The sequence below is a fragment of the Melospiza georgiana genome, chromosome 2 (genome assembly GCF_028018845.1).
Source record: "Melospiza georgiana isolate bMelGeo1 chromosome 2, bMelGeo1.pri, whole genome shotgun sequence".
NCBI lineage: Eukaryota > Metazoa > Chordata > Aves > Passeriformes > Passerellidae > Melospiza > Melospiza georgiana.
In genome coordinates, this window is record NC_080431.1 from 66,859,089 (window position 1) to 66,882,482 (window position 23,394).

General features: G+C 40.4%; 1 protein-coding gene across 4 annotated transcripts in view; it reads left to right on the plus strand.

Annotated features, from left to right (window-relative positions):
* Positions 1 to 23,394, plus strand: part of PDGFD (platelet derived growth factor D) — a 137,589-nt gene that overhangs the window by 62,310 nt on the left and 51,885 nt on the right. Inside the window, exons 2-4 of one of the 4 annotated variants that reach the window (XM_058045207.1) lie at positions 16,637 to 16,841; positions 20,816 to 20,996; positions 21,666 to 21,707. In XM_058045207.1, the coding sequence (XP_057901190.1) occupies positions 16,637 to 16,841; positions 20,816 to 20,996; positions 21,666 to 21,707 (428 nt within the window). The remainder of the gene's footprint in view (positions 1 to 16,636; positions 16,842 to 20,815; positions 20,997 to 21,665; positions 21,708 to 23,394) is intronic. The other 3 variants (XM_058045208.1, XM_058045209.1, XM_058045210.1) reach the window with 3 other exon arrangements.

Here is a 23,394-nt window from a genome sequence, read left to right on the forward strand (position 1 = left end):
ATGTGCTCTGAATGCACTTCAGAATTAAAGCCTGCTGTTATTAGCAGTTTTTAAGGCAGGGAACAGTGTGATGTCTTCCTGAGCCTCTTTAGAGAACAACAGCATCAGTGCGCCTAGAAGAGCTTTGCAATCTCTGTGTGTTAATTACTGCTAAAAATTCTTACAATAAAGTAGGTATGATTCTACTTACGAGTTTTGCTAAAACATGGAGTCCAGCCCGGGCCTCTCACTGGCATGCAGTAAGGAAGCCTGTTGTTTAAGTCAGGAGTGGTTTAGCTCTTCTCCATTTTCCTCAAGCTTTTCACTTCCAGGAGAAAAGCTCTGGTCCTAGTGGTCTGGAGAGTGTGCTTCGTCTGCCCTTCGTGCACTCCCCAGTCTGGCATGAGAAGAAGGGAGATCTTAAAAAAAATCCACTTCTAAACTTCGCCAGTGGGACCCAGACACAAAACCAGAGAGGATCAGTGAAAATCCTGTGCGCCCAAAGGCATTCTGATTTTTTTCTTTTTAAGCCAATTCAATTAGTCTAACTAAAAATGTTAATTTTTCTCGCGAACTTCCTTTTCTACCCTCAGACCACATAGTGTTTTTCTGAAAAATGATGGGCATATAATTAGTAACGGATGTGGATATGACTTGCTTTTTACATGTTTTTCTCTTACTTGTCATTGTTGCACTTACCTGGTTTTTGTGCTCCATCTCCAGTTCTTTTCCTGTCCTGCCAGTTGTCATCACAGCAGCTTTTGCAGAAGGGTTTTATGTAACCATATGGTGCCTAGCTCAGGAAACGCCTTGAATCCTGAGGACTGCAGGTTGCTGCCATGATGCATTTTGAGAGCAGCAGCCATGTCATGGAGAGACGTGTTGTCACTGAAGGTGTCCCCAGGCAGATGCGGCGTGCTCCCCTGCCAGCCCAGGAGGAAGGCTTCCAGGAGGCTGTGGGCACGTCTGTCTGTCCTGCACTGTACGCTGCGCAGCAGGAACCAGCGGGGTGCTTTTTCCAGAGTATTGTGTATCTGTGGTTTAGTTAGGTGTGAAAACCTTCTGTAGACCTTACTGTGTTCAAACAGGAAAGCAGATTGAGAAATGTGTTGCCTGTCATCCTGACCAATGATATACAAGCAGTCTGCTGGGGTTTTTTGTGTGATTGCAAAAGGAGGGGAGGGAGGAGATGGAAGGCTCACACAGCAGATGATGTGATTGATCAACATGTTAACTAGTGTAGCAAAATCCCATCTGTTTATATGGTTTACATCTTTCCCAGCTATGAAACAGGGATGAGGAGAAAAGAAGCACAGAAACAAAATCCATCATAAATGAAAAATTGGAGCCCAGTCTTGTTACTGATGAAAGTAGCACAGTTTCAAGAAGAATAAGATTGTTTCTTAAGAAGGAATCTGCGTGAACATTCGTTAATACTATCCTCCTCAAATTCTGCTTGGCAAGAAAATGGGGCTTTTTCTCTCCCAATCTCTATTTTTTGTTCAAAATGTATTAAAGCCACTGGGTGTCTTCTGCAATAATCAAACAGAATCTAGATTAAAGGATATTATAACAAGGGAGCCTTTCATAACTAAGTGCTACTCAATTGTGGTTGGAGTTTTTCAGTTTCTGTCTTCTTGGTTGCTCTCATTCCTGGCAGTGGAAGTGAGCGGGATAGTAAAATATACTGAGATTCACCCCTATTCTGATAGTTGCATTTCTTCCTGTTAAAATATGATGACACTTAAAAAATTATCGGTGCTGTGAGGAGATTCTGTGGAGTAACAGCACCATGTCTGCCTTGCTTCGTTCCATAGTTTCTACGAAGGAAGTAGCTGAAGTGGCTTTAATTCTGAATGAAGCAATGTTTATGGTTTCTGTAATCACTGTTTACTTTCAGTAAGAGAGCTTTTTCAAGTAATGGGAGTAAAATATATTCTTCTATCAATCTGTCTAAACATTAAGAATGCTATGTAGAAAACTATTCTAATTTAATCATAGATGTACTCATCTAGGGGGAAGAAAAATCACCAGAGGCATACATGCAGAAATGTCTTAGCTGTGTATGCAGATTCTCAAAAAAAGGGCTGTGAATGTATAATTCTGCCTGCAGAGAAATTCACGCTGTCAACATTTTGACTTCTGTCACAGTATGCGTGCTCCATGGCATGCCTGATAAAAAGCTTTTGTAATCTGTCAGAAAATAACTATGATCTCTTACAAACACAGAATCAGGGGTAGTTCGTGTCCAGTCAGTCTGTCTTTGAGATCTCCTGGTTGTGGGCTGGGACAGAAGGTGGAAAGTAAAGACCTGCAGAAGCTGTGATGCTCACAGATATCTAAGAGAGGTGGCAGTTTTACAGTGAAGTTAAGAAATACAATTCTGCCAGAATTGTAGAACAAATGTGATGCTCAAGTGGTATTTTTGGATCTAACCACAATTTGGAGTACAAATAATATGAGTAATGACAAATGTATTGGTTCTCCTTATAAAGTAGTACAGTGTCCACTCTCCCTGAATTGCAGATTTTGTCTGAATCCCAAGGTAATTTAGATTGCTTTGGTGGTATCTCTTCAACACATGACCTCCTAGGACTCCAGTCTTTTTCCCATTTTGTTTGTCAACACCTGCCATATCAGAGCCTTGGTCTTAGCCTGCAGGAAGTAACTGTGTGTTAAAAATATTTCTGCTGCTACCATGATGCTAATAATTTATAGCTCTAACATGTCTCATATCTTTTACAGCAGCCAAGAAAACTCCCTTCTCTTATCTGCCACTGTTTAATTTAGAGAGAAATACTTTTTTCATGTTCTCTCACTAACCTTAGATATTTATGGTAGCATCAGTTGCCTTGAAAGTCTTTGTATCCTGCTCCTTAATTTTTGTATCTGAGAGAAGATACAGTCTTCTGGCTTCCCCATAATCAGCCATGTGTTATGTTCTGGTGGAAAGCTGTTCTCTGCAAACCTTTTTCTCTACAACAGTTGGTGCAGTGTATGAGCTCTTGTCTTTTTGGGGGAGAAAGAAGTTGATCTTTATATCCATTCTATTCATTCTCATTTAAGAAAAAAAATCCCTGCTTTTTAAAATTTTTCTTTTCTTTTTCTAACCTGTAGTTGGCTTGAGTTGATTTTTTTTTGTTAATATTTCTTTTTTTAAAATGGTGCTGCCAGTGGACCTTTTTGAAACCACCTCCTCCAATTTTTTTTTTTTTTTTTTTTGAGCTCTTGGATTCAGCTCTTGGATTTCTTCATTAATTGTTATAGTACATAAAGACTGATAATTCTGCATCTTGACAAAACAGCCACATGTATTTGGAGAATGTGAAGTACTCAGCACATATATAATTGATTCCTAGGCTTTTAATGATTAGTTAGCATTTCTTTCAGGGCTTGCTTTTTTTAAAAGTGGTCTTTTTATAGCCATATGGAAATATTTCAGATGATTAAAGAAAGGGAGGAAAAAAATCCCTAAAGTTAAGTATTGTATGTATGAATCTGGCATTTACAAGATTTTAGGTGAATTTTGAAATAAGGCCCTGAAAGTATCTATGTGTTTACCTAAGTGACAGACATTACATTAGTTTTTAAAGATCCACAAATGGTATCGCATCTGAGTGTTTTTTTAAGTCGTAAACTATGTATTTCAATGTCAAATTCCTATTTCAAAATCTGCGTTTTAGCTCTGTGCAGTAGTGGCAATTTTGTGACCAGGAAAGGAAAAACCATGATAGGAACAATTGCCTGGGTGAAGGCTTGATTTGGATCACATGAGCAATACTGGTTTGCACTGGTTGAGGAGCTGAAATTCTCCTGAATCACATGGGAGTCCCCAGTGCATGTGGGTGAGACTCTCAAGGGTGCCTGACTTGCTGGCCTGATTTGCCAGCAAATTCTAACAGCACTAAAGGTGTGTAAAGAGTGAATGAAAATCAAAAATTTTACTGAATTCAGCTATTACATTTATGTACAGAAGATAATTTGGAAATGACAAAAAACCCCAATATATTAATACTTGCGTAAAAACAAATGCAAATGTTTCCCTTTGAATCAAACAACTCAGTCCATGTTGATATAATTAGGAATCTTCCCCAACTTAACCTGCAAATAAAAAATAACATGCATAAGTTCTTCAATTCTGTTTAATAGGTCAGAGAGGCACACCTTGAATTTTCCCTGTGAGCCAATTAAGTTCAATTTCTCATGAGTTCAGTGTATCACAGCACTGGGCACTTATTGTTGGTGGTCCTGCTCAAGTTAAAGTTTTCTCTTCCCCTTTTCACCTCCTGCTTTGGTCAGATCCTCAGCTGGTGTAAATAGCTGTGATCACTGTAGGGATGCTGCTGATTTACACAAGCAGGTGGTCTGGTTCCAGGCTGTCTTACTGCTCTATGAAAATGGATTTGGTGAGCAAGCTTCTTTTGTAAATTTCTGAGCCGAGTTTATTAACATCTTAGTATGTCTCAGACAAGCAAGGGTTTTTTTGGAGTGTTTTCATTTTATTTCTTAGGAGAATGTTATGTTTATTCTTTCTTTATTACTTAAAGGCTGCATTGGAGAAACAAATTGTCCATTGAGATGGGTTTAGTGGGGCATTTGTTTTGTTCTTGACAGAATGGTTCTCTGCATCCATTAAAAAGTAGGAAGAAAAAAGAAAGGCATTTTATTTAAAGCTTTATTGTATGAAATAACCAAGCAAATGTGTATGTGGCTAGACTTGAACTGGTAGGTTGGGGACCACCAGTCCCTTAATTAAAGTGAATGAATCAGGGAGGACTCTCAGCCTTTACCTTGCAGCTGTAGCAGACAAACCCTCAGCTGGTGGGAACCTGGGGTTCTGCTGGGCTTTTAGGGTCTCTGGATGTTTTTTGGGGAATGCCACCGCCTTCTGCATGTCAGGACTGACCCGTGCTGCTCCTGGGCAGGGAGGGAGGGAGGGAGGGAAGAAGAGAGAGAGAGAGAGAGAGAGGGAAGATTGCCTTCTCTTTGGCAAATATGTGCTGCACAAATCATGGTAGTGTTTGCATATGTCAGTGTGGGCTTAAAAATCTCCTGTAGACCTGTAATTGAGAGAAGTGCAGGTATGTGGGCAGCCTGTGGCATTGCATACTCCATCGTGTCCATAGCCCGTGATGCCCCTGTGGAGCGCAGTGAGAGCGATGGCTCTGAAACACTGCCCCTCGTTTTGGGCAATGAAAGGGCAAAGACTGGGCTGGCAAATCTGCTGTGTGGGAAGGAGGTGGCATGGAATGTCTTGCTGTGATTCCACCAGTGCTCTTGGAGCCTCCCTTAGCTGGTGTCTGCTCCCCTCCCCTACCACTGTAGCCGAGTCCAGCATCTCACTGGTCCTTGCAGCTGCCCAGTGCTGCTGTGAGCAGTGAGCAGAAATGGCCGGTCATGCAGTGTATCAGTGTCTGTAACAGCTCATGAGGTTTGCCAGGCGGGAGCTTTGTTTTAGTAGCAAATGAGAAATGAAGGACTGAGAAAGATGGAGCTGTTGTGAGATGGGGAGCGCCTTGAAAATGCAAAAAATGAACCACTCTAAATAAAGTAAATCAGTACATAGGCCAGCAAATGATAGGACAGTAGTACTAAATACTTAAACGTCTCAAACCTGATTTTAGTAACATACAATGAAGCTGTCATTTACCAGAGTTGTCAGTTACTTAATTATAGTTTATACTAGATGTTATTTAAGGTCATACTTGTGTTATTTTCTTATTTACAGTCTAAACTATAAAAAGACCCAGAACATTTCACCCCAGGGAATCCAAAAATGGTTGCTGCTATGTTATCTAGAGTGTCTGCTGTAAAGTAGGACTTCTGAAGTCTCTAAATCAAGAAAGGTTTAAATTTTCATCCTTTGATGGACTTTTCTTCCATGACTTCCATAGAAAAGACTGAGAGAAACTAAGGACGAATAAATGAAACAGGTTGGATGTTCAAACAAGAAAAAGAGTGGTCTCTGGAATTCTTGCCAATAAATAGATATCAGAAAAACACAGTTTTGACACCAAATTTGTCATTAATCCAGCTTTCATATTTGTTATTCCAAGATTTATTTTTTTTCTTTCTTGTGTCAAACACATGAACGAAAACATTTTTCTCACATAGTATATTCCATTGCTGTTACAAGTAGAGATGGTTTTTTTGTCTTACTGGACTGTAATTCTAGATGCCAAAAAAATATGCAAAGCCAATTGAGTGGAAGCCATTTGTTTGGGTAGTCCAAAGAGTGCCAAGGTATCCTTATGCATTTCAAGCAATAGTGTGGAAAACAGTTTTTGCAGGAAATGGTGCAATATGTCCCTGTCTCCCTTCAATAGCTCTGATACAGAGTGTTAATGAAATGATGTGAGAGTACTGTATTTACTGGACTTGCTCACCCTTTTTATCTCCCTTACATAAGCCTCTTATCTGGCTCCTCTTTGCCAAACAGCTGCTCGGAGCTGTGTTTAATACACGCAGCTGTGCCCTCTGAACAGACAGGACCTCAGCACATGGTGTTCACCCAGATGTGCAGCATCACTATCAGCACGGAACTGGGGTGACACAGGAGCAAAATAGTCCCCTCTGACCTCCCCTTCTAAAACAGATGGAGGTTAGGCCTTCTCACCTGCAGGCTGCAAGCCTCGGTGGCTTGGTGTTGATCTCTTGGGTTTCACAGCCTCTCGGGGACCTATTCTGGTCATGCCTCAGCCAAGCATCCAAGTCCTACCTGCTGTGCAGACACGTGAATACCACCACTGTGTGCATCTCTCCTTTTTTGCTGTGCAATCTACATCAGGAAGAGTAAAGCAGAACCTGAGATTGCTCCCTTAAATCCTCTGCTGTGATATCTACAGGCAGTTTTCCTCAGTATTATGCTTTCAGCTAGGTGGGGGCAAACTGGGTTTGGTTGGTTCACCGTGTCTCTCTGGAAGCTTTAATGTGAAGGGGTGCTGGTTGTGCCTACTGGTTACCCTTGAGTCATCTCATGTGTCTTCTGAAAGCTGGAGGAGTGAAATGTGTCCCTTTGTGTTCCTGCTGGTGAGATCTGTACCCAAAGCTGGCTGAATTTTTCATCGTCACTGCTGCATTCTTCTTTTAGTCAAACATTTCACTGAATCCACAGTCAAAGATGACTTTGAAGTTTGGCTTTGTCTCCAGTGCAGCTGCACAGGGGACTCAGCTTTCCATTTAAAAGTGAGAGTTCATTGAAGGTCTATGAAAGTGAAGGATTATTTAATTACATCCTGATTTGCCAGTGGTATACTCAGCCCTGCTCAGAGCATAAAGATACATAATGTCTGCTCCCCGTGGAGTCTTAGCAAAGTTCTGGTTATCATTGCCTCCAGACAGGTTTCAGTGTGCTTTCATCTGCTCACGTAGAATCTGTTGTGCCTCTAACTTAAGAAACCTAAGAGTAAGTTAGGCTTTTCCTTTTTTTCCATCAACATCCCCCCATACACTCTAGAAAGAATGTTTCCAATAACTTCCTCTTGGTAATGAGCCAAACAGCTGTATTTCCAGAAAGGGCTTGGGAAGCTGAGGTGTGTAAATCAAACCTTTGGAGATAGCTCTTTTTCCAGTTTTAGTTTTGGCTTATGGTGGTCAGGATGTGTCTGTACTGGTATGATAGATGATTGCTGCCCATGGTATAGCAGCTCCTGAGATTGTGGGCTATGCTGATATGCACCAGTATCATCTTCCCAGCCGCTGGTCCCTAAATATTGGCAGTGAATGAGCTCTCCTGCACTCCAACCATGTGTAGTTTTGTTCCTAGGTGAAGAACTAAGGAAATGTCTAGATGATCCTTTGGTGCAAGATCATAACAACAAAAGAAAGCCATAGCCAAGAATTTTATGTGCCTGGAAACTTCGTTGAATTGCAGTATCTATCCACATGACAGCTCTGCAGCATTCTGATGCCAAACCTCCAGAGAAAATCCTAAGCACTTACAGAAAAGATCCCCCGCACTTCAAGTTCTCAGTACTTTCAGAACGCATGACTTAATTTACTTTCCGGACTGGGAATTTTGTTTCTCAACATGGGTTTTATCTAAATGATGTAAAGCCGCGCCGGTGGCCCTGCTCATATTCTGCCTTCATTCCCGGAAAATATCTCAATGTCTTCTGCTCTCCTTGCACCAGTGCTGTGGTTTTCAGCACAAGAAAACTGAGACACGGGGGCAAAAAATAGGCTGTGGTGTGCTCTGCTCTGGTCTGAACTGTCAGTGACTGATGACAGAGTGCCTTGGAGCAGAAAGTAGAAAAGCTGCTGGGCCTTTAATTTTTGGCTTAATCTGGAGTCCTATTCCTTGCGCCAAGAATTTTTCCTGGATTTTACCTCTATCCATTCCTTGGAAAATGGACAAGCCATCTTTGAAGCAATATCCAGAACCTATCTGTCTCTTGAGAGGAGACAGAAGTGGTCTGAGTTTTCTTGAGCAATTAGAAGAATCGCAACACAGGCTTCTGTTTCCTTGGAGGAGATTAAGTTGTGTCCTGATTTTGAGAATGGAGTTCATTTTTTAGCTGTTAGGCTACTCTACAAAAAGGAACAGACTACTAACAATCATACTTTAATGAATTGAGATCTGCCTTTTTTAGAAAAAGATTAAGGTAACTTTATGCTATTAGGTATTTAGTTCACCTGCCTTAAAGGGACTGAAGTATCCCCACAAGCTTTTATCTTTGTGCAGTTGGTTGGTGTGTGCACTCTAAGAGACAAATAAATATGCCCATGGCAAATGGAGTCCAAGGAAAGGTTGTCTGTTAGAATACTTTTGCCACACTTTCCATTGTAAGAAGTGACCTTTCACTCCCTTTCAGAGATTTTAGATCTTCAGTGCTGACATGGAGGGTAAGGAAACATCACATCACAAGAGAAAATTGCCTTGATTTGTCTTATGGAACAGATCTCCTTCTACTGCCTAATGTCCCAACATGTGACCTCCACTCTGTAATTGCCTATCTATCTGCTACAATATGTTCAACATGAGAAGACTTTCCCCTTTTGATTGGATTTTCTTTTTCCTTCTATCAGCATTTTTTTTTCTGTAAAAAAATTCCATGTCTTGTTCAGACATAGAAGTGCTTGAGTGAAACAGTTTCTAAAACAGTATTTTAAAACAAATTCTCTTTTAAGACTTGAGCTATGCCAGATTTATGAGGCAAAAAGTTTTTGTTTGGTTGTAAAAAACTAGAAAATAATGAAGGGAAAATGGAAAAGGAATATATTTTTGTATATATATGAATATATATTTTCAGGAGAATTTGAAGGAAGCTTCCCATAAAGGTCTAGTTTCTTGAAGCCAATGCCCAAACAGGAAAATTCAGAGTGTCTAAGTTCACAGTTTGCTGTTTCTTTGCAAAACGTTATGAGCCAATGTCCAGTGTTGGTATTCGTGTTTAATAGCAATTGTGTCTCTAATGGCACCATCTTCTCCAAGGCACTACACGAGTTTTATGTACCAGCCTTCTTGGAAAGATGTTGGCACTCACTGCAAACATCTGCTTTAGTTATCATGTTTCCCTTAAGCTCTTTGGAGCACCAGGAGAACCATTTCCTTCTGTATTTTTTTCCTCACTGTTTCTCAAGGTTTTATGTGTTTTTATGCTCACAATCATGAGGATATATGCATTAGTCTTACTGCACATTATTAGAGCTACACATTCTTGATACACACATTTTCTTCTTTCATACTTATGAAATTCCAAGGAAAAAAATATATAAATATACAAACCTTCAGTTTGCTGTTGATTTAAGAGTCCAGCAGAGGTGCATTGCAACACTACCACTCATCATGAAAGAGCTAGCAGTTAGCAAAGTGTTTTATATGTTTGCCTAACATATGTTACTTTTCTAAAGACACTTTTGCATTACTATAACACATTCAGGGTGTTCTTTTGTGTAGAAGAAAATCTCTATCAAGAAGTCAAATAAAAGCAAGTAATACAAGTCGCTGCTAAAAGCAAACTGCTCTGAGTTTGGTATCTTTGCAAACATAATTAAGGAGTTGTTTTCTCAGCATTCATCTGTGGAAGTCTGGTGAGGCCTCCACTGCAGCAGACAAAAGGAGGGCCTTCACCCCACCAAAATGCAGTCCTGTCTGTTCTTCATTTCAGGACTATTTTTCAGTTCTGTATGCAAAATGCAATTATGGTGGTGACCATTTCACAGGGAAAATAATACTGTTAACTGCAAATAAAACTATGCTTATTACAGTGAGAAGCATAGAGGCAGGCTGTCTCTTTGAATTATATGCCTGGACTTCCTTATCAATTGCTCATTTACTATTCTCATAAGTGGTCTTTGCTGAGGTCATGTTCAACCACAGATTGTGTACCACCAAGACTAGTGGGGTTGCTCTGCACTGAACCACAGGCAGACTACTAACCCTTCTATTACTAAATGGATGATAGCTCTGAATTGAATTTTAGGTGTCTGGAGTGTTTTCATTCTTTGATACCTTCTGTACTGGTGTTGTGCCCTGACTAATCTTGTTTCTTTCAACTAAAGCTCAATTTTGTTTCTTTTATAAATCCTCTATGGATATATTCTTCTAGCAAAGATCTATACACAGCTCAGGGACTTGGAGTGAGCAGATTACATGTGAGGTCTGAATTTAGCTGAACATGCACAGAGCATCTTTTGATATTACCTCTGTGACAGAACAGGTTGTGCTTTAGATTTGAACTGTGATGTTGCTTGGAGTATCTTTCCTGCTCCTGATAAAAAGAGGAGGCCTGTTAATAAGAGAAAGAGCAGGTACCTTCTTTGAACTCCAGTGGCAAACCAGCCAAGTTGATAGTCTTTCATCAGCTCCCATGGGATTTAGGTTCACTTTTTAATTGCTCATTTACTGGGTGGTAAGTAAGATGTTAGGTGGTGTTAAAATGCTGTTCTCTTTTTTTGGGTCTTGATGCAGCAAACTCCTTAAGTATGGGCTTAACTATGGGTTTGTTGTGTTCTTGAAATAAATGGGGTTATTGAAGTTGTATAAAGCTGAAAGCAACTTGAAGTGATGTTTTGAATGGATCCACTGCCTTAATGTACTCCTACATACACGTCCTTATACCGGATTGGCTGTTTCTCAGTTTACTGCCTCTATAAGAGACAGTTCGGGTCTTTTAGCTGGCTGGGAGTGTGCTATACCTGTTTTATCACTGAGCATCCCAATCCTTTCCCTCCTTTGGTTTGCCTTCTTGGAGAACTGCTGGTGAATAGTGATGGGAGCAGAGCTGACTTGCATGAGTTTGGCCTCTGTCATTAAAAGGACAGAGATGTCTAGGACTGGTACTACCATATAGGATTATATTCTGCATTAGAAAGCAGAGGTGTGATGTTGTGTTCACTGTCTAGGATTCAGTTTATCGTTTATATCCATTTAAACAAACAAACTCACAAAAAATAAAAGAGCAAATCCAAAAAAACCTCTTTTTTTAACAAGGAAAACGATCTTACAGTTTTACGTCTTCCCAACAAGTTGTGACCAGCTATGGCATACACTATTTTTACAATGAACCGTGTCATCTTTTCATTTGATTTACGTTGAACCTTATGGATAACAAAGTTTCTGCTTATTGCAGGAGAGTGGGGAGTAAAAAAAAAGCCAGTGACTGCCTAAACAGGCTACCATAAATACAACTCGCTTGACATTCCTGTCCCTGAGATGAGCTGATTTGTGGTCTGGATTCAAAAGTGTTTTACTGTTCTTTCTCTGTAGATTCAGCTATGTAGATCAGGCTAATTTTCAACTGGAGGAGCTGAAGAGCTATTATTCTCCCTGAAGGTTATCTCATTTGTTTAAAAACTGGTGGCAAACCACTGACTGCTGTATTTATTTTTTTTTTTTTTTTTAAGACAACAGCAGTGGGGGAGCAGAGTTATATCTGGAAAACCCCCATGTGCAAAATCCCAAGGTCCGTTCCTGAAATAACAAATACTTTCATAAGTAATAAAATGAACTTCACCACGGTTCTCAGAAACTCTCTCCTCAGCTGTACCAGAGGGATGAGCTCATGAGGTTGTGCTCCATGACATTTCAGAGGGTGTATTTCTTGTCATAATATATTCAGAATATGGTATTTTTTCAGCCTTTACTGCTGTATCAAAGTTGGTTGACCAACTTTCCCAAGGGGAAGAAAGACAGAAGCAAACTTAGAAACAAAACAACACCTTAGGAAATGTGGGAAGTGTTGAAATTCAGAAACCTTAGAAGGGTGGAACTAAGTATTCCATATTGTTGCTTAGGTCCTTAGACAAGGTCATTTTCTCAATTCTTCTTCTTTCAAAAGGAATTGACACTTACAGACTCTTCTTGCTGGATATATCACAGAACAGATGTCAGATTAGCTATTATCAGTTAGAAATTGCCTTTTAGATTGGTTGGGATTTTTGAAATTATTATTACCATTTTTTTAGTGAAGGACTTCATTGCCTGTTGAATGATGATGATGTTACAAGCAGACTTCTGTCTATAGGAATAGGCATGTCATGACTAGGAGGAGTAGCTTTAAGAGGGAAGTGTTGATGTGTTGCTAAAGGTCACAAGGAAGTGCAGGCATCCAGAGAAAACACGGGATGAAATTCATCTTTCTGATTCTTGCTGCTCCTGCAGCATGGCCTCACTGGGAATGGGAAACATTGGATGCACTGGGCATGCATGGTGAGGCCTGTCTTGAGACAAGCACATTTTCCTGAATATTAAACTGTACATCCCAGTTCCCTCTCTGACACCCAGCTGCACTCCTTTCAGGGTAGGAAGGCAAACACTTTGGAAAATGCAGTTGCCTTGAGCATTTAAATGGGAGCTCCTCTAATTTGGACAGCTGGACTATCATGTATGCCATTATGTTTAAAATTTGTGGTTGCGAAAGAATTAAGAGGGGGGAAAAAAAGGAGAGATTAGTTCAGATTAATAAAATATAGAGCAAGCTGCTTCACAATCAGCTCAGACTCTCTACAGGGAATTGCCTCACTGAAAAGGATGTCTTCCAGATTCCTTCCCATTCATCTTCCTTATGAGATAGTTTTTCTCCCCCAGTGCAAGGATGAGTTTGTGGCTTCTGCCATCTAGAATATCCTCCTCCTGTTTATGGCCTAAATGGCCTTTTTGCCTTGTGACTTAGCACCTGCTTTTATTCGTTGTGAAATGATTTTATATGCTTTTTAGTAAATGTGACAGGCAGTGCATTATGTGCTGTCGTGTTTTATTTACTCCCATAAAGCATTATGGAATACAGTTAGAATGTGACATCCAGGACACGGAGTAGTGCTGCATTGTGTTGTGTTACAGCATGGGACAGTTCAGTGCCTTGAAAGACACACTGTCTTTTCCTTTGCCTATGCCTTTTATTAAGTGGGTTTTATCCCAACTTTTCCCTTGGTGAATGTGTGATTTCCATGAGCTCCCCCAGTGTATCTGATGAGGACAATACTTGCCTGCCTGGAAAGGTCTTATTTTAGTCTCATAGATTTGTTGATACAAAAGGTGTGAGAGTTGCTCACATCTCCTCGGGCTGTTTCCCAGATGCTTGATGATTCATGTGAAGCCAACCTCCTGGGAGCAACTCTGTGTTGACTGTGTTCTATCTGTGAAATCCTAATGAAAATCACCTTAGAAAATTCTGTGGTGTTTGATTACAGTGCTGGCTACACCACTTCAGGTTGTAATTTGGTGCATGGTGAGGAGGGTGAGAGGGAATCAGGCTGTTTCAGAGCTCCTGAAGAGTCTGCTCCAGCATCACATGAGGGCTCTGAATAGCTTTAGATTTCATACCATGTGGGCTATAGAAACAGTATTTATGGCCATTCTTATAAAACATACTTTATTCCATTACGGAGAGGGCTTTTCCTCAGAGTGGAATATTTGAATATCCCTTATTTTACTACAGTGAGAATTTTCTCCCCATGCTTCTCTGCAGCCTTTCCTCTACAATGACTTTATAATTGCCGTATTTACCATGGTGGAAATAACAAGTCACTGTGCTTTGATTTATAAACTTCATAACACGTGCCGCTCTATTGCTTCATGTACCTGTAAAACTTGGATACTGCAGAGCTGTGCCAGCCGTGACATTTCAGCACTGGTCTTGGTCAGGTGTGACTGCCTTGCAGGCAGGGCACTGCAGTCTGCACGATTCAGAGTTTAATTTAAATGAAAAGCTGTGACAGACCCTCTTCTTGACGTACAAGAGAGAAAATAGTGCTCATTCTCAGTTGGTGTGCTGTGTGCACAGATGTTTTGTTTGGGGGTATGTGTATGAGCACATTTCAGAGATACTGTCCCCAGAACTCTTAATTTCAGCAGCCGACAACACGAGAGTAAAGCCTTTGCTAGGACTGCCCAGGAAAAGGAACCTTTCCCTCAGAATCATGAACCAGATTGAACGAAGCAGTGAAGTGCATGGTGACAGAGGGAAAATGACAGTAGTTTGCTGTTCAAGAAAGAAGAGTAATGGACTGTCAGGCACAGGATGAGTTTTGCCATGTTTTACTGCTGTAACTTTTGTTCCAACTTAGGGAATGGTTGTTTTTAACTTTAACTAGATTTGTTATCATCAAATCTGGTTTATTTTTATCCCTTTTCTTGGACGTTTTGGATAAAGTCCCATGAAATAGTGTCCTCTTAGCGTACTGGGTGTTTTCAGAGTTCAGAGGTCCTCAGGATTTCAGTAAGAGCTCAGTAGTGTTGGCTGGACATTTTGTTTCATTCCAGATCAGGGGAAAAAAACCCCACAGATGTCTTTTTTGTCCTTTTTTAGAGTAAAAGCAAATACAAAACAGACTTCAGCATAGATGTCCCTGATGAAAATTGCAACAAAACTAATAGGTGGGTGGTCTTTATTTTTACCAAATTGGCACTTTTCCAAAGCAAATTGTTTGGTTAAAGCAGAACGAAACAAAACTGACTAGTTCTGCACTTTTTGAACTAGGGCTGTGTTTGCTTAGAAAGGGTGGCTTAGAGTGTGAAAGCATCTTAGAAAGATGTCACAGTTAGGTCTATGGAGATAGTTTTATAAGAAACATAGACTTTTTTCTTCTGAGTTTCAGGTTGTTTGGAAGCTAGAATTACTGTGCTGTCAGAAGAGTACAATGAATGGTTAGACAACTGTGCTTTGTTTACAGCTGCATGCAGGGAGGTATTTACAGCCAGAAACCAGTGAAAAGCAACCTAAAAAATAGATGTACTAATCAAGAAGTTTGTACTGTTTGTCTGGATTCTTCTTTTCAATGAGCATTTATAAAACAAGTATATTTATTTCATATAAAGAACTTAGAAAAATTCAGTCACACATTAGATTTTATTTTAAAAGTGAAGACTTAGATTAGTGTGTGTGACAGATGGCTACGGCTCTTTGCTTTGGTTTTGTATTTCCAGCATTCGCAGAGTGGCCTGGTGGAGGTACTTTCCCCCATTTGTTCTTCCTCAGTAGCCAGATTCAGGAGAAGGAACCAGTTTTCTATTTCTGTTGCTTGCAGTGGAACTGGAGGTTGATGTGGCATTCAGCAGTGTGGAATGATGTTCAGTTTAGGATAAAGACACCAGAGTGTGTGTGTTTACATGAAAACATGTGTCCAAATTCATGTAGATCCCCATACATCATGTGAGGATGGACCACAGGTAGCTGACCTACAGGTGGAGGCTCAGAGATGCATGTCTTGACCGGGAACTGAAACCTGCTGTCATCTGAATGTTGCCTTGGAGCCTTCTGATCCTCAAAATTTCCCCATACTAAAGTTGTCAATGCACAGAAGAATGGTTGTTTGCAGTTCTTTGATGCAAAATGACCCAAATTCCAGTATCAGAAACAGCTGGGCAGTGCAAGTGCACCGTGCAACTGAGAAGGCATTTTGGCGTTTAGAGATCTGGATCTTGACACAGTTCCTGTAATCCTTGGAGCCATGGATTTATAGCAGTGGAGGATTTACCTTGGTAAAAGTGAACTTTAGGAACAATTGAATATCTGTTCACCAAAAATTGTGGAATTTTAATTAAGTGAAGGCTTGACTATTTGTCTTGAAGTTGCTGAGTAAGATGGTTGATGGGATAGGATCTGGCCTCATTTACATTGGTATAAGCATGGAGTAGCTGTTTGAGTAAACAGACCATAGGCAGAAAATGGTTCAAACCATATAAATAAAAACATGATTTTAAAATCATACATGTTTCTGGGAGGAAATACTTAAGCACAGTAAAGAAATATAAATTCACCCATACTCACTTTCCTGCAGTCCTTCATTGCTGCTTTTGTTCAGAGGGCATTGCTCCCCAGAGCACAAAATTTGGGAAGCAGGAATATTTACATTTTTCATTTCAGTCTTTCTTCCTTCATTGTTCTCAAGATTTTATTAAAGTTTAATTCTGTTTTAAAACCAAAGTGGTGAGAATGAACTTACATAATCAATATAAATGTAAAAAAATAATTGTACATTTCTTGTAAAATAAAGAGTCTTTATACTTGAGTTCTGTTGTTCTTACTGTTTAATAGGGGATTGAATAAAGAGAAAATACAGTGTACTTCCCATTTAATAATAACTGCTCCTAGACCCAACATTTTATAGACTTGAAATGCTAATAATAATTGTGCTGTGTTATAAACTGTTGTGTTTTTTGCCTTCCTGTAACTGGAGCAACATACTAATTTCTACAAGTTGTGACTACTAACAGAGAGCAATCACCTCACAGACTTGTACCGAAAGGAGGAGACCATCAGCGTGGCAGGGAACGGCTGCATCCACAGTCCTCGCTTCCCCAGCAGCTACCCCAGGAACCTCCTGCTCACGTGGCGCCTCCACTCCCCAGAGAGCACCAGGATCCAGCTGGCTTTTGATAATCAGTTTGGGCTGGAGGAACCCGAAAATGAGATCTGCAGGTGAGTGCCAAGTGAAAGTTTGCAAAGCACTTCCTAAGGACCACCTTTGAGCTCACTGGCATGAGGCTGCAAAGCAAAATCAGGGCGTCTCTGGATGGGTCTAGGATGTCCTTGCAAGGAGGACAGACCTTTAAGGGGCCCTCCCAGCTGAAATTGGACTTTGAGTTCATAAATAAACTGAGCTGTCCTGGACCCAAAGCAGTTTTGTCAGGTTTTAGTCCTTCTATAACATTTTAAGCACAAGGTACTTGTATGCTCAAATCCAGCTATCTAACAACATAGGTGCTACTTTAATAGGATTTTGTCCTCTATCACCTCTGCCACATTTCAGCCAGGCAAGAAATGTCTTTTTCAGTAGGTGAAGGGCTCTAGAAGGTTTGAGTGAGTAGGTAAGCATTTATATTGGGATGTGAGGGACAGATAAAAATGTATTGAAAAATAGAATTATGTTCAAATTACTTGCTTATCTTTATTTTTACTCTTCACTGGTACAATTCCTTTTAAAAATTTCAAATGTAGGTCCACAAATATCAGTGTACTGATGCATGCTGATGTGTCTGTAAATCTGTTAAAGCCTGCTCTACCATATCCCGGTGGCTTTGGTTCCCCTTTTAAGCAGAAGTGACCTTAAGCTCAGCTAATCTGGTTGATTAACCTAGGTGGATAAACTGTTTTGCATTAGTAAAGTACAGAGGTGAATCTTGCCAGCATTCACTAAAACAGTATAAATCCATGTGTTTATATTTCTTTTATCCTGCTTTCTTTTCTGTGGGAGAAAACAGGCTCAGGATTCCCATGCCCTCCAAAAGGCAGATTGCTGTGATGCTGCTTACTTGAAATGCTCAAGTCTCAGCCTCCAACTCTGCATGATCGTGTTGTTACTTACACCTTATCTATGCACAGAACTTGGTTGTTAGTGTTTCTGCACACCCAGCCTCTTCTTATCTTATCTTTGTCAATTAATTTGTGTTTGTAGGGCTTGGCATCTCTGCAGGCATTTTACAGGATGGATTTTTTTCCTTATTTTTCTTTGTTAAATTTTCTGCATTACTGATAGAGGGAACCATTCCCGCAGGTTTGTTTTCCATGTAGCAATAAAAGAATGCAGCCTAAAATTGGCTCTCCTTCCCTGCTCCTTGGCAGGTCTGCTCTGGTGATGTTGGTCCAAGATCAGCAGCAGAGTCAGTAACAACAGTAACCTCCCAGTACCCCAAACGCTTTCCCAGATTCAGAGCCTAATGCGCACAGAAGCAGCCTGTTAATATTTACATAGTGGATAAACTGTGGCTGACCTTAAAGCATTGCAACTTTGAAACAGAGGGCTAATTTACTGCGGAAAAAAAGATGAAGTATTGTCTGTCAAAAGCCATCAAATGTAGTGGCACAGTGAGGGAAAGTCAAGCTGTTGCTGGCATTATGTGCTTGGAGAGCATCTTGGAAGACAGTCTGCTTGCTTTTTCCAGAGCAGCTAATTTAAAATGCAGAGAAAAGCAAAGACCTTCCATCATCCATAGTGCTGGAGAAATATCACATCCTTTTCTGCAGTAAAACTTACCCTAGAGTTTCTGGAAGACCTTTGTTTGGGTAGTATTATTTCCAGAGTGAGGAATTTTTTGGTCAGACAGACTGTGATGGCTTTAAGTCTTTTAAATACTGTATGCAGTTGGATGTTTTGCTAATGCTCAATATATTTTTCAAAACTCGATCCCTTCTGCAGCTTCAGTCCCTGGCAATTCCTGCAGTGCTGCTTTAGAGAGGCAGCCAGGGCTGTTTTAATTGAAATGAATGCCGAGAGCTAAGCATGTGCTTGAAGGCATACTGGACAAGTAATTCAGGACCTCTGCACCTTACCTTGCTTTTGTGTTTGCTTTTGACCTTAAGCTTTTTTCTCCACAAACTTCCTAGTGTTTTCTTTCAATTTTTTATTAATACTAATTATTGTAATTTGCATACTATTAAGACTGACCTGATTGAAATTCATTCAGGCTGAGGAATGAAAAGGTATATTTTAGCAGAGCTATATTTCTTCAGAGCTTCTGAAGAAGGAGAGGAAATATTCAAGGTCTTACAGAATGTTCAAGAAGTGCTGTTAGCATTTCCACAGGCACTTGATAAGAAATGATTCTGAAAAGCAATTAAATTACCCAGCCTCTGAGGCTCCTTGGATGCACAGAAGCAACTGAGAATACGCCTACTTCCATGATCGTTGCAGCAAAGCCTCTGCTGTGGAAAGCAGATATAATCCTTGAAAGTCCGTGGATTTTCTCTGTTTTTTTCTGCTTAATCTGGCTTCTGGCCTCCAAAAATGGGGAGGCCAGGCAGGACAGCTTTTGCCAAAGCTTACAAGGTTATCTGCTGCTGAGCACCACAACCCCTTGTGTTGGAATAGGCATTCACAATTCCGTGCTTACCAGGGGGCCAGGGTGGATCCTTGGGAGCTCTGCTGGGTACCACATCCATCACCAGCAGGGAGTGGGAGATTGAGACAAGTTTATTTCTACCTGGAACTAAATTTTGGTGTGCTTCAAAAAAAGAATATTTCAGCAGAGTTTGGGCAGATTTAAGTGGTCATAGTGGATCTCTTATTTTCTGTTCTGTGCAATTTGGCATTGGTGAATATAAAAGCAGCAGAGCTGGTATTCTCAAACCACATAGTACTTGTGGTTTTTATCTCTTGGGCTCTCAGCAGAAAAAGAAAAGCAGGTCTGTTATTTACAGAGCTATTCAGCTGCCACAACTGGGCAGGGAGGAGGGTGCTTGGCTCACAGACTTGGGGGTGGGAAGCAGTGCATTGCTAGCAAGAATCACTCAACAGTCCTGAACTCCTTCTTTGGAGGGAGCAGATGCTTTGATAATAGAAAACATTCCTGGTAAAGACCTCCAGGGTTTTAAAGCTTAGCTGTACTGTGAGGATGGCACTCAAGCTGCCCCTCTTGTCATCACCTCTGCCTCTGTGGCAGCAATGTGTGGGGCCTAATTCTGCCTCCAAAGATATTGACAGATATTTTGTCATAGATTTAGTAAAAGCAGAACTTCATTCTCTGTCCCCTTTATTCTCCAGCTCAATAACTATACTCATTTATGTATTTATTTATTTATATTCATTTTTACCCAAGCAGGCAAATGCACAGACTGGAGCAGTGAGTGCTGCCACTGTGTCCCTTCATCCCTGGGGTTTGGTGCCTTCTGCTCCTGGCAGTGCCCTCTTTGGGCTCAGGAACCACTGCTGTGGCAGGGGTGCCTGGCCAAGATGTGACTTTTCACAGAACAAGATGTGCTGTTGCATTTTCCCTGGTGACAGCATGCAGATGTCCCCCCACTGCAGCACACAGAGCGGCAGCATGCTTTCCTGCTTGAAAGCTAGACATAAATCTTTCCAAACAAGATTCAGGAGCAATGTGCCACCTACAAGGGAGGTCCTAAAAAGCACCTTTCGGTATCATGCACTGCCCTGTGTCCCTCCAGCACCTCCCTTTGCTCCTGGCACAGTGGCTGCCCCTCTCTAGCCCTCTGACCAACAGAGCAGACTCCTGTGGCTGCTGCTGCTGCTGTAGGGAGTTGGGTAACCACCACAAAGTGCACAAGTGCTTGCAGCTGCTCAGGTTGGGCAGCTTGCCTTAAATAATATTTTATCAGGTCGCTAAATTATTTACCCACCACATGAAACGCAATGTGTATGCTTACTGTATACTAAGCACATGCAAGTGCCTCTTATTGCTGTTTTAACATGGTAGCAAATACTGTCATGTTCCAGGAGCACAGAAATCAGTCATTTGAGCACTCAGGCAGTAGCTTGCAGCTTAGTGTATTTAGTGGTGCACAGACTTGTCCACCATTTGTAATATTTAGTCAGATGTTTTGGAGTGGAGAACAGGGGACAGATGTCTTTGTGTCTCCAGCTGTGCTCCTGTCAATTTGCAAGCACCTTCTGTAACCAGACTCAGCAGAAACTAATTCTTCATACTGTTTTTCAGGTATGACTTTGTGGAAGTGGAAGATGTGTCAGAGACCAGCACAGTTATTCGAGGGCGGTGGTGTGGACACAAGGAAGTGCCTCCAAGAATAACATCAAGGACAAATCACATAAAGATAACCTTCAAATCTGATGACTACTTTGTGGCTAAACCTGGATTCAAGATATGTTACTCTCTAGTGGTAAGTCTCCTAGGGGTAATAGGGGTAAGAGACAGCTTGCAGTGTAAAAGACCATCAGTTCTTGAAGACTAGATAGTGTAGCTAAATGTGGGATCAAAACACTAAATGACTGAAAGTAATTTTATTCCAGCAACTGCATTAATGCAGATCAAAGTATTTTTGAGATTGTGTCATTAAATATAAAATAAAGTCAAGTTCAGTTCAAGATTTACTCTAATTACATGTTTCAGAAGCACTAACACTTTCTACACTAAATCTGCACTGCCACTGCCTTGAGAGATGCTGCAGAAATAGCAAAGAAATGGCTGCTCTGTGAACCCCTTTTTCATGTTCATTCGAGGTCAAATAAAAATACCTTGAGGGGTTATGGCTGTGATTCTCAGATAAAGAGTAGTTTATCATGTATTCAATGAAAGTCTGCATGCAAGACAGTGTGCTAAGGCTCAGAATGTATTTTTAATCAGATATCAATGTACCTCTGTGTATGCAGAAGTATGAGTAGTGTATCATGTACTGTTTCAATGAGATTAAAATCTCTTTTTTTTTTTTTTGTTTTTATTTTGGTTTTGTTTTAGGGAGCAGGAATGATCAGTACACTTAAGTAGATTTTGATACAAATATGTATTCCTTTGTATTGCCCTGATTAATAATATAATGCTTTTGGTGCAGTGTAGCTCGAAAGAGGCAGATTTTGCAAACACTCAGGAAATGGTAAGCAATAATTTATTATACTGTCATCATTATATTTTCCTATCCATCACACTTCTTATTCCTTTTTTATTCAATCCACTGTCCTTTAACAAGAATAAGAAAGCCTGGAATAGCAATAACGTTGTAACAGGAAAGATTCATTGTTTGAGTCATTTCACTTCCACCTCTTGGCTTTGCATGCATGTATGCCTGTGTATGCTAAAAAGAGTCCATAAACAGCACATTGTCAAGACAGAGCAAAGCTATAAAGATTTTGCTCCCTTGCATTTAAATTGTTAGGCTTCTAGTGGAGTAAGGCATTAAATTGTAAGTACATCCTGAGCTCTAATTTGAAGATAATCTACTAAAACTCAAATTCAGGCAGAACAGTCTATGAAAGACCACTGGGCATAAAAATGAGAGTGAAGCAGCAGCCTTTCTTTATACTGTTTGTATTTCAGTGCAGCCACAGAAACTGTGCTGCGTTTAGCAAGTTTTATTCCAGAGAATATACAAATAGTCTGATAGTATTAGGCTTTCCAAAAGTGAATGCTATCACTCATAAGACACAGGACTCTCTGCACTAGAAAGCTCAGAAAAGGCTAATGTATTTATCTAATTTCAAAACTAGGGAGTAAACTGAGAATTTGCAATCTAGCAAATCTATTTACAAGAATAATCTCTAAGTGCATCCTCTGAATGAACCACTGCCTTATTTCAGAGAAGAGCCCTGGTGATTGGTGGTATTTGTGAGATGGGGGCTGATTTTCAGTTAGCTGCTCTTCAGATTCCAAGCCATGCAACCTAAAAGTGCAGGATTAATTCTGAGCAGAGTCAGCCCTTATTCCATAGTATTCCATAGTCCCCACAGTGGCTGGAGTGCAGTTCAGAGATATCCTGAGCACTGCTGACCCCTGAAGGTTGGACTCGATGTGTGTTTCTAGTTGGTAAACCAGGGAGCATTAATGAAGCATGCAAAAGCATATGGTATTTTCTATGAGATTAAATTAAGGAGCTTTACATGGCCTTTTTTCCTTCCCTTCGTAACCTTCTCCAACAAAGGGTTACTTCTGGGGCCTTTCTTGGAACATGGTGCACAAGAAATGCACAAATCTCTTAATTCCATTGCTTTTTCTTGTATTTGGAGTTTGGTTGTGTGTGGCAGTTGTTTATTTGTATACCAGACTCTGATAATTTTCCAGAGAAAATAAGTGATTTGGAATTTATTGATCAGCTCCATCTTCCTGTGCATCATGCCAGAATGACTGGGTAAATTTCTCACAGTTACTCATGCAGCCAAGCAGCCTTGCAGCCCGACTCTTTGGCCTCTCATTAATAAATCTTCAAGGAAGTCAGTGAAGTTCACTACATTTGATGCAGATCAAGCTTTTACTTAGGTCAGCACTCTACATGAGGCACAAATAAGGCACCAGAGAGCTTAGCAGAAACATCCTTCACTATCTTTGTATACTTGTGTTTTTCTGTTAACTGCATATTTCAGTACTATTTAGAGAAACTAAAAGGGATTATTTTTCTGGAGAAGACATAAATTAGACTTGCATCACTTGTATCCATTTGCCTTTGTGAAGGCAATAGGAAGTAAACACCCTATGTAGGATGAAAGGGCTCACTGGGATTAGAACTTGGACTGATTCTGGAAAATTAGACCAAAAAGATACAAGGATGATCTTTAACAGTATAAGGTTGA